The 12,028-nt window shown below is 35.2% G+C and overlaps 1 protein-coding gene across 1 annotated transcript; it reads right to left on the reverse strand.

Annotated features, from left to right (window-relative positions):
* Positions 1–1,512: 1,512 nt before the first annotated feature.
* Positions 1,513–11,084, reverse strand: LOC134794338 (circadian clock-controlled protein daywake-like). The gene is made up of 5 exons (XM_063766130.1): positions 10,854–11,084; positions 8,761–8,974; positions 5,891–6,021; positions 4,189–4,344; positions 1,513–3,117 (listed from the first exon to the last, which is right to left on the reverse strand). The coding sequence occupies exons 1-5, from the start codon at positions 11,008–11,010 to the stop codon at positions 2,966–2,968; spliced, it is 810 nt and encodes a 269-aa protein (XP_063622200.1). The 5' UTR covers positions 11,011–11,084; the 3' UTR covers positions 1,513–2,965.
* Positions 11,085–12,028: the final 944 nt, after the last annotated feature.

Here is a 12,028-nt window from a genome sequence, read left to right on the forward strand (position 1 = left end):
GCAAGCCCGGCAACCGTGACCGCGCGATCTTTGTCTACTTGCAACACTCAACTGGACTGACATTGAGGGAGCATTAAAGTATGACAACATGTGCATCACGTGGACGCCACTCACGTGTACCGACACGTGACAACCAGGCTCATCCAGGTCCACCGGGACGTGGTTGAGCCGAAGAGTATCGAGAAAAACAGAACGACGACAGCGACGTCATGTCACGGAGTACTATTATTTATTCTGTGGCATCGTGCATCTGCGAGAAAAGAGTAGCTATGAACGACTATATTTTCACGTGCGTGTGATTTATCCTTTGAAAAGGTTTCCCGGGAAGCAATCAACGACCAACGATTTATCAGCGATCAATGATTAATATATTATGACGATAAATTTATCATTTTTAGGGTTCCGTACCCAAAGGGTAAAACGGGACCCTATTACTAAGACTCCGCTGTCCGTCCGTCCGTCCGTCCGTCCGTCCGTCCGTCTGTCACCAGGCTGTATCTCGTAATCTGTGATAGCTAGACAGCTGAAATTTTCACAGATGATGTATTTCCGTTGCCGCTATAACAACAAATACTAAAAACAGAATAAAATAAAGACTTAAGTGGGGCTCTGGGACTTAAGTACTTGGATGGGTGACCGTTTTTATAGATAATGGTACGGAACCCTTCGTGTGCGAGTCGGACTCGCACTTGGCCAATTTTTTTTCATACACGCGTGCATGCTTCAGAGAAAATAGTCGATGGTTCATCGCTTTTTGTTCTGCAGTTGGACAGCTGCCTTATAACTCTAGAAATCTTCCACAAAACCGGGTTTAATAGGATGTTATGTACGTATTTAGTAATAGTGTAGTCGTACAATTTTCTAATGATATCATTTCTATTTCCACCGAAGACCGGGAACCCCAAATCACGTAAACCTATACCCTACCTACGCAACACCTTGTGTCGTCTATAAAAAAATAAATTAAATTAAATTTATTTAAGACCAACAGAGGATCAATTTCGTTAGTGACACATTTTAATCTTACAACTAATGTTAGTAGGTATACACACAAAACTTATTAACTAACTATCTAACTACATATTTACATATTTATTTATTTATTTAAGCACACGTGGAGTGCACCACAGTGGTTCTCATCATCAAACCTATCTGCATACATGGTTAGGATGCTGTTGGTGCTGTTCCTCACCCTGCATAACAATGAAGTGGCTCTTTTGCGCATAATGGCAGCAAAACTATCCACGCGCGCCTATGACTTTTGTATGAGAATTGGTGGCTTGGTTTTACAAGTTCGTTATTCTAAGAAGGTTAGGTCAGAAGGGGAGCAATATCACTTTTTTTACAGGAAATGTAAAGGCTTATTTTTAAAGAAAAAATATTTTTCCAAATATACATGTTTTATTAATCATAATCGTAATTCATAATTCTTTATTGCAACCATGGTACAGTATAGATGTCAAATATAATATAATATATGTACAATGTCTCACATGGACCCTGTAAGGGCACAGCATAACTTACTTATAACTATTATAATCTTATTGTATTGTATGTACTTAACAAAATTGTATTGTATGTATTACATTTTCTATTTCTATTCAAAAATCTTAGTCGTTCTATATTTACAAATACTGTACATTTACGAAACATAGAATCGATTTGTCATTTACACATGTCTTGAAAACAAAAACTTAACTAGTAATGACTGAGGTATATTTTCTAATCTAAAAGTACGTCACACTCACACACCACATGATATGACATGAGTCACAAAAGGCAAGATAAGTACAACTTTAGTTCTCTTTCTAGTCAAAATAAGTCCATAATGTCCAATAATGGCCGAATAAGTAGCAGAAAGTAGGTATCACTGCACAGTGAGCGTTTTCCAAAAAAACTGTACATGTCATTCATGTCTTCAAAATATTGACTTCTTGGGCTCATTTTACTCAGAATCATTTGTATATTCGCGCCTCATACATGAAAAAATATGTCCCAAGATCGTCACATTTTTATATGAATAATTTTTTTATTTGTATGAACGTGACGCACTGGACAACAATTTTTCATACATGGGACACATTTTTTCATGAATGAGGCGTGAATGTACAAATGATTCTGAGTAAAATGAGTTCAAGAAGTCAATATTTTGAAGACACAAAAATATAAATAAAATACTACACTATAAATATAAATAAATAATGAATATTTTGATGAAATGTACCTTTTTTTTTTGGAAAACGCTCGCGTGTGCGTGTACGTCAATATCTGTCAAAATGCATAAAAAAGACTTCACTTACAATTACACATTGATAAATATCATTCGTTGAGTTAATTTCAGTCAGGTTAACTACAGTGAATCGGTTTGTTTTTGAATTGGGCTAGCTAACAAGCAACACAAGCAAGGATAACATGATGTTCGGTCTATTTAATTTAGGCCCAAAAAAACATCGTTCTAGAATATCTCAATATGAAACTAACCTTAAGATGAGGTGGACCGAAGGCCATTGGTATGCTCAGCTGAATTGCTGCTGATATTTTTACACGAAAAGGCCCTTATTCTATATAAGAAACAAAATTTTAAATTTTTCAATGGGGGAAATCCTCAGAGTTTTGTTTAAATGTCGGGAAAACTTTGAGAACTATTCCTATATTTTGAAAACCTACTGCAACATACACACACATATTAGTATAACTTTTAGTTATTTTAACATAGTTATTTTATACTACGTGAACTTCAAGAACTTATGTGACAATAAAGCAATATCACTAATTAGGATCTAGGTATATACCTACTATGTCACTATATGGCGACATGATTACTTTAAGTTCGCTTCATGGAAAAAAAGAATCAAAAAATTTCCACCTGGCATTAACAATTTATATACTATTATATGCATATACTTATACTATCATATTTATATACTTTTATATGTATTTATTACTACTATTTGGTATTAAAATCTTAAACATCTAAGATTTCGTCTATGGGTTTGTTCTGCAGATACTTTCTAATTACGTGAAATATCTTTTTGTTTGGTTTCTGCATTAAGGATCCTCCGAATTCTGTGGATAGGAGCTTCCAATTTTCATTCATAAATTTCAGCATACTATCACCTGTAAAAAAATCTATCATTACTTTTTCGTTAGGCATATTCTCATTCACACGGAATCCAGTCATTTGTTAAAGTAAGTGAAAACGAATATCGCCGATTGTAGAACCAAACATCGTGAGCACTGCTGTGTATCGACCGAGTGACATCCCTAGTGTGCAAAACCTTCAAGTTGATAAACAAGACCAAGTGCGGGTAGTTCGAAAAACTTGCGCAGCTAGATGTTGATGTCAACTTTAGCCAGTCTTCTCCGAGACCACGGGGACAATGCCAGACTTAATCGGAAGGAATTGTAAAAGTTAGAATTAAAGTCCCATATTCCTAAACACGAATGTCGAAAACGCAACTTGCAGTCGAGTAAAAAAAAACTTTAGGGACGTCTATTATTAGCAGAGATCGGACAGATTGGCGTCATTGCTCGCAATAATGTGGACATGACTCCAAATTTGATTAAATAATTAATTATTTTAATTTTATTTCCTGAGATTTTATTTTGTTCCCTATAGTCAATAAATAGGACTTAAATATATTTTTGATATAAAAAAATGAGTACCTACAGAAAATTTGGAAAACGTACTGATTATTTTCTTTAATAAATTTACATTATAAGAAATCTTTGTGTTATTTATTGATTAGGAATCAAAATTAAGCCTCAGGTAAGAAATTAATTAAATGATTGATTATTTAATCAATTTTGGAGTCATGTCCACATTATTGCGAGTAATGACGCAAATTTGTCCGATCTCTGATTATTAGTAAAAAACCCAAACCCAGCGAGATTAATGGGGTAAAAGCAAAAAAAAGTAACTAAAAAATTCGGCCTGATTGATAAGTAGGTATAACAATGCCAAATTACAGGTTTCTGATATCTATCAAAGAGTATCTACTAAGTAACTACTAGTTATCTACTAAGGGTCACTGAACTAAGCGGCAAGTGGCCGAGAAGACAGACGGATATGGAAAAAGCATAAGGATTTCTTTTGACCACGAAACCCAAAACTGACTAGGTATATATATTTTTCTCAAGTTACTCGTAATCCATCGTAATCAATAAAACAACGCAAGTTTTACTTACTCAAAACCTTATTGCCATTGAAGAGATTGGTCAACGAATAGTGAGCTCCGTCTTTAATGTCAAATTCGTTTTTGAACTCCTTCATGTGCATCGTATCCTTGCCTTCCTTGTTCTTCACGATGGTGAAAGGTATCAACATCTTTGAATTGTAGTTTTCTGAAAATACGAGATACATATACGCCATATTTTGTTTAAGCTAATATTATTTATTTATGGGAATTTCTATTTAAAGTTGTACTTGCATTTCACTCTCTTTTTTTTATTATTTCCATTCAGAATCACGAGCTTTTTCGATCCTAATACGAGAAAAAAAGTGTCCCCAAAAGTTCATACAATTTTTTTTTTCCGCTTGTATTGAAAACCGTAACCAATCGGACCATATTTTGGGGACACGTTTTTTCTCAGTAAACTGGAAAAAGCTCGTGATTCTGAGTAGAGAAATAATACAAAAAGTCACTCGGGTTATCTTTGATCATGAAAATCAAGTGTTGATTCAAATTAATTTCAATTAAATTCATTTGATTAAATGTTAATGTACATATTTACATTGTATTACATTATCAGCACATTAAGTGCATAGGAAAGTGGTCATAATTATACCAGCATTTTATTAAAAACTGACCACTAACCTATAGGGAACGACTCTTAGAAACAGCCTATATTTTACTCTTGTCTAAAGGGTGACTCACGCTAGAACGGCCCGGGCCTGGCCTAGGGCGCCCGAAACTTATTTTTCTATGACAGGATTGACAGGTGATCGGTGACCACGTGATGCTTTCTATAGAAAACTGAAGTGTTGGGCGCCCCTCAACCTAAAATGTATTTGTGTGTGTGTTTGTGTAAAGTGCAGTGTTTTATGTATTCGCATAGTCAAGTGTAAAAATATGGATGCACACATCATACTCAAAGATATGTCCCGTAGCTCTTATGTCAGCGAATTAAGAACTATGGGACATATTTTTGAGTAAGTTATATGCACCCAAATTTTTACACTTGACTGTACAAAAGGAATTAACTCCATTACTGCTGCTAGTGCTAATTGCCTTTTGCTTCTTCATTCCATTAAAGACGCTAATCGCTTCAAGGAAATAAAGGCACAGTCAGCAAGACTAGAACAATTGCAAATATGGAGTAAGATAAAGGCGATTAAGTGCCGAAGAGGTAATTTTACCGTTGATGCACTTTCTCATCTCACTATCGGAAAATGTTGTAAGATAAGTGAGAGATCGTGTTTCTAAAAAAGTTACTTTTGGACTATGCTTTGCAATAACCGTACATTGACAAATTGGGTGCGGTCAGTGCTATTGCAAAGTACACGTTAGCAACCTGAAAACCTTGCTGGACTGGTTAGGGTAGCGCTACCCCATTAGGCACAGTAGTTGTCGATTTGCGGAAAATGCCTTGCCTAGTAAAACTAACTAACTAACAACATTGACAAGGTAAGGTTAAAAGGGTGGGGGAGTAATGCCCAGGTTGACACCATTATACTAGGTACAGCGAACTGCAAAAGTGCATAACTGCTTCATGAATGAATTAACTGAATTCACTTTTGCAACTGTGTGTACAGCCGTCACGTTATATGTTGCCAATGCCATCTTCTTCTTCCTCGCGTTATCCCGGCATTTTGCCACGGCTCATGGGAGCCTGAGGTCCGTTTGACCGCTTGTAAATTGTCAGACGAAGAAAGGAAAGAAAGTCTTACTGAGTTCTATCTTGACGTCTCCATTCCCGCTGATGGGTAGGATGATCAGCCGGCCGGCTGCCTTGTATTGTCCAGTGAGCTCCACGTCAGCGTGGTACAAAATCACCAGCTGCTTTTTAGTCATGTCGAATCTGAAATAATGTTAATAATGGCTTTAATATGTTGTTTGATGAAGCGATCGCATCTGAGGCCTTATTATCAGACATCGAAGGACTAATATACATAAAAATGTAAAAAAGGAGAGCCAAGTTCAATACAAAAATTATGCTTGGCTGTGGGGTTCGCCGCAAAAAGAATGGAGATCTAAATGAGTGCCAAGTTCTATGCAAAATCCAAATACGTATTTATAGGAACAAAATAACATTATAAACAAGTATTAAACTCTATTTCTTTACTTTATTGGATACCTATAACAATTGCTGTTATTTAAATTGTTATTTAGGTATCCAATAAAGCAAAGAAATAGAGTTTAATACTTGTTTATAATGTTATTTTGTAACAACTAGGCAGGTATTGAGATTTAATGTTTTTTCTTGTGTTTCCGCGGCATGGTTTTTACTTCTGTTCTTTGTATAATTATGTGGTGCCGCGCGCCGCCGACGACACACCGTTGGCCGGTTGTTTAGCGCGTATTACAAGTTTTTTTGTATGGGGACACCACTTATTTTTTGACTTAACTTTATTTTTATATTTCTTTTATATAGCAAATATACATATATTGGGATAGTTTCAAATATCTGCTTGTAACGGTTCCAATGCTACAATTAAAAAAAAATTTTTTGAATGGGGCCCCCCCTAATTTTTAACTTTTTTAATTTTTAGGGTTTTTCCTACGCTTACACACAATTACCGAGCTGGATTCAAAATTTCATCCTTCTAGGTCATCTGGAAGTAGGTTAGGTTTAGGTACTATAGGTATGTCAGTCACAATTTAAAAAAAAAATGTATGGGGGACCCCCCTATTTTTTAACTTTTTTTTATTTTTAGATCTTTTCCTACGCTTACACACAATAACCGAGCTGGATTCCAAATTTCATCCTTCTAGGTCATCTGGAAGTAGGTTAGGTTTAGGTACTTATATGTCAGTCACAATAAAAACTGGTTTTTTTGTATGGGGACCCCCCCTATTTTTGAACTTTTTTTAATTTTTAGATTTTTTCCTACGCTTACACACAATAACCGAGCTGGATTCCAAATTTCATCCTTCTAGGTCATCTGGAAGTAGGTTAGGTTTAGGTACTATATGTCAGTCAGTCAGTGCCAAAATTTACGACTTTTTGACCTTCATATCTTTATAACCGTTTGAGCTAGCTTCATGAAATTTGGGCTTCTAGATGTCCTCATGGATATAATTAAACACACGTAGTTTTATGTGTTTACGTTAAAGATGTTTTGAGTTATAGAAGGGTCAAAAGTGGCACCAAGTGGTTCGTGTAATATTACACTCGGCGCTGGCTAGCCACTTCCTTTGCTTGAACTGGGCTTGACACGCTGCCGCGTGTCTAGATAGCATCATGATTATAGTACATTATTGTCGAGGCTCGGAAGTAGCTACTTGCAGGCTGAGGATTCGTTTTAAACGGACGACCTTGGGAGTCCGTTTAATTGAATCCGAAGCCAGCAAGTAGCCTTCCAGCCGAGTCATATATAGTGCTTTTCTCAAAAATGGTGCAAGAAATATAAATATCATAGAAATATTTTACAAAAGCAACTTTCTTACGTATATATTTTCACAGCAAAAATAGAAACAATTGAAAAAATTAGCTTTTCCGCCTTTTTATTTTTTTAATAAAAAAATAGAAGTGTATTTTTCTGCCGAAAATACTCCAACCTATTTGAGACAGCTAAATAGTCGCGGTACTAATCATCTGTTTGGCTGTTTAATGGGCCTGTGCCTTCATTTGATATGGCCATTTCAACTTTTAAAAAGTTTGGAACTCGACAAATAATGGAATTTGTATGCAACATTGCAGTCCCAAAATCGAGACTGCAATGTTTTTAACTTTTTAATTTTTGATTGACCATAAACTACGCGCTTCGCAACCTATTTTTTAAACGGCAAAGTCGACTTTGCCGTCCATTTTTGAGAAAAATATTTTAATAACCATCCGCAGTCGTTAAAAGCAAGTTATGTATATCCAAACATCGGGGCATAATTAAGGTGCTAAACAACAATATATGCTAAAATGTAGGATCACGTTTGGATACTGTTTAGTGCTTAATTATCATCGATAAGGTAAATGTCCCAGTGTCAAATAGATGACACCTTGCTGTTACCTCTATCCTCTATCAACAATAACTTAATGTTTAAAGATGACATTTACTGGGACACTGACGAGCACTCGTACGTCTTATGGGGCCATAAAAGGTGCTGAACAACAAAGCATGCTGAAATGGCTCGTAGCATCATGTTTGGATACTGTTTAGTACCTTATTATCATCGATAAACATTTTAACACTAATTCCAATTGCCAAGGATTTATTTACTTATTTATTGACAAGTTTTTTTTGCGAGACCTAAAAGGCTAAACTGTTAAAGTAACTGATTCGTCTATCTGGTAGAAACAGGTACAACACATCGATATGAAAATTATAGTGGTACATAGGTTTGAATGAAATAGAAGTGCCTATTGTCTACGAGTATTTCCACTCCTCTGTCACTTGTGCATTGTGGTTTCTTTTTCACATACTGCCTTCATCCAATGATTCTTAAAAAGGTTCTTGACTAACCTAAACTGATGCCTACATCAAGTCTTGGGGCTAGGTTTCAGAGCGGACCCCGATTACATGGCTTAACTAAACTGAATCTTGTCAATAACTGCGACAGGCTGTCGGAGTCCAAAGTTTCTTAAGAGACCTAAACTTCTTACTTGATTTTGTCAATAACTGCGTTCTTAAGTCCCTTGATACTGGAGTTGGTCATGTTGAGCCGCAGACCGGCCAGGTCCATGCGGATCTCGTCGACGCGCATCACGTCTAGCGGTTCCGTGCCGAGCACGGGCATGCCGGCCGCGAGCAGCGGCGTCAAGGCTTGAGCCGCTGACTTCAGGCAGTCGGAGTCTGATGGCTTGCATTTTGGGGGTGCTGAAAATCACAAGTTTACCTATATTATTTCGAGATGTTTTTATATTGTGAAAATGACAAGTTCTAAAGAAGGCTCGTAGCGCGAGAAAGCTGCCAGCTCTTCCTTATATACTTGTTGTGATTAAATTATTTGAGAACTTTTGGGATGTATTAGATATAATTTGTATTCGTCATCTCTATATATTATTACGTATTCTATTTTTATACAAACACAACATAAATAATATAAAAAGAAGGCATACATTCAAAGGATGTAATGATACGGTCAAAGTTGTCAGTTTAATAATAATTAGATAATCATTCAACAATGATTACTTACCAAATTATTATTAAACTGACATAATAATACAGGATCAAAATTCAATATATCCAGCTATTTAAATTATGGTTAGAATTATACTTCGGCAATTAATGAAGACAGCATTCGATTACAATTACACGAAACATATTCGTAATTAAAATATCATTATTTACCGTTAGAATGTAGTTAATATTTTAAACATTTCTATGTATTTATACTACCTACATACATACTTACCTACATTCGCTATGACCGTGGTCAACGACAAACGATTTTTTTAATGAAGCTTTGTTGTCGTGCCACCGTAATGTGACTGGTATACTAATGTAATCTTGTTAGTAAGGATAATCTTCGAGAAGGACCTCTTTCAACGACGTCCTAAACAACATTGAAGTTGAGCGGTTAAGGTTTTAGATTGACAAAATATTATAGCATAAAACAGGATTTGGGTATCGGGTAAAGTGAAACATGTGAAAAAAATCCAAATTTTTTATGCGTAAGAGAATTTTGAACTCTTTGTATTCCGCATTCCACGTACCAAAAGGGCGTAAGAAAGAATTGGCTGTGTGATTTTATTTTCTGGAAAAATAATACACGTAGGTATCTATGACCTACGTGTTATATTTTTAAGAGTATTAAATAGGTAGGTATAGTAACTTTGTTCCTAGTTTGTTATATTAATGATAAAATCTAAACAAACAGGGTAGTTCTGTTAGGAGCATTTTAATATTCCTTGGTAATTATTTTATTTAACGAAGCTATAATAGTTGTTGTTGTAGTTGCGCGAAACTTATTCGACATTGTAATAGTTACCTACTCAGATAGAGGTTTAGGAAATTGATGTTTTGACTTTCTGCTACTCACTATTTTGTTAATGAAAAAAGTACTAATAGGGTATTTTCCAACTAGTCAAATCAGTTACTTTTTTAGAACTGTCAAAACGATTTGCTAATATGAAATTTATATGAAACTTTACATCGTAACGTCACGGTCAACTCACCTACTTTTTATATTTCTATCCGATTTATTAAATAGAACTTGTATTTAAAAATAACTCCTATCTGTGTTTTTCTAATAATTATCAGGTGCTTTATTTCATGCATGGTGTAAAATAATTTATTTTAAATACAGTATAATACCCTATTCTATTAAAAGTATGGTAAGCATGGAGCCACGTAAATAAAACTCATACTACATAAATCTTAAAAATTATAGATATAGGTAACTGATTAACTATGATACAGTAACCTATTAAAAAAACATGTACGACTTAACCGCTCATAAATCAATTTAATATGGTACTAAAATGTTATACCGGTGGTAGGGTATGACATGCCATAAAATAGTACCTACCTACACAATAATCATAATCATAAGATATTAAATAGTTGCTACGTGCAGTAGTAGTAAGGGTTTGACTATCAAATTGTATATGTTTTTCTATTTATTTATTTATTTAATGGTTTAATAATGAAATCTGCTTTGTTTACAAAGTAGATCTCACTTATATTTTAGATATTGTTTTAATAAACATACACACGCAAATAAAAAATATTATTTTTATAATAAAACACTTACATGTAGACAGCAACGCTGTTACTTGCAGCAAAACCACGAGCGAGTAAAATATGGCACCCATTTTTTTTTTATCCAACACCAAACTCAAAGCTTTCTCAATGTTCAATGCAGAGCGTCGTTTACAACTGATATATATAAACTCGGCCGAACATTGCATGTGTCAAGGTAAATTAATAAGCAAAGCTATCTGTTCACAGTCAGGAGCAGCATTCAAACTTTGTAAAATCTGATCTTGATTTGATATTTCTCGCACTGCGTCTCGTCTGCACTTATCCAGCATGTCAAATCAGTATCAACTCAAGGTTCAGTTTTAAAATTTCGAATGCTGATCTAGGCTCTCATGGCTTCGGCGCTGGGCGGACGCGTGCATACCAAAACCTCTTGGATCCTCATTCATAGGTATATCGTCTCTCAAGCGGACAAAAACGTCGTTGTTAATTTTATTGTGACTGCAGTGCTACCATCATTTTAAAACTAACGGTAGTTATGTTTTAATAGCTTATAATATGGTCACTTTCGTACTAGTTCGCCTATTGGAACGTGTTGAATCTTATACACTACAAAGCATCCAAACATCCAAAGATACATGTAAACTTTCACATTTATAAATTATAATGTTAACAGGATTTCGTTTTAAAAGGCTCTTCAATCTTGCAAAACGAGATAGTCAGGTCTTTTCTCTTCATTTTAATGTAGGTACCTATTACTAGCAAACCTGGGTTAGACCAAAAACAACTGTCTATAAATACAAGTTTTACCAAGTACTTTCGCAGTATGATAATCAAATTTTGAGGTTAAGGGAAAGGCTTTCATGCAGACTTGTTAGAAATCTAAATGGCGGCTACGAAATGGGTAACTACGTACCGTAAAATGTGCCTACTTTGCTAGGTAAACAGTGTAACAGATCAAAAAATGCCTTACACTACATACACAGTATCGTTCTAAATAAAATTCAACTTCTCCCGTTTGCCTGGAACCAAGCTGAACTCTGCGAACGGCTTTAACTTACAAAAGTTGGTATAACTTTGTAGTTTCCGGATTCGCAGTTAAAATGCGGATTCGTCTTACAGCGCAGTTTCTATAATGTTGCTCCCTAGGAACATAAAGGCTTAAGTAAAAATAATTTTCCATTGATATACGCTATCTTGAGAAATGCAAGCAGAATACTGTCATTT

The sequence above is a fragment of the Cydia splendana genome, chromosome 10 (assembly GCF_910591565.1).
Source record: "Cydia splendana chromosome 10, ilCydSple1.2, whole genome shotgun sequence".
NCBI lineage: Eukaryota > Metazoa > Arthropoda > Insecta > Lepidoptera > Tortricidae > Cydia > Cydia splendana.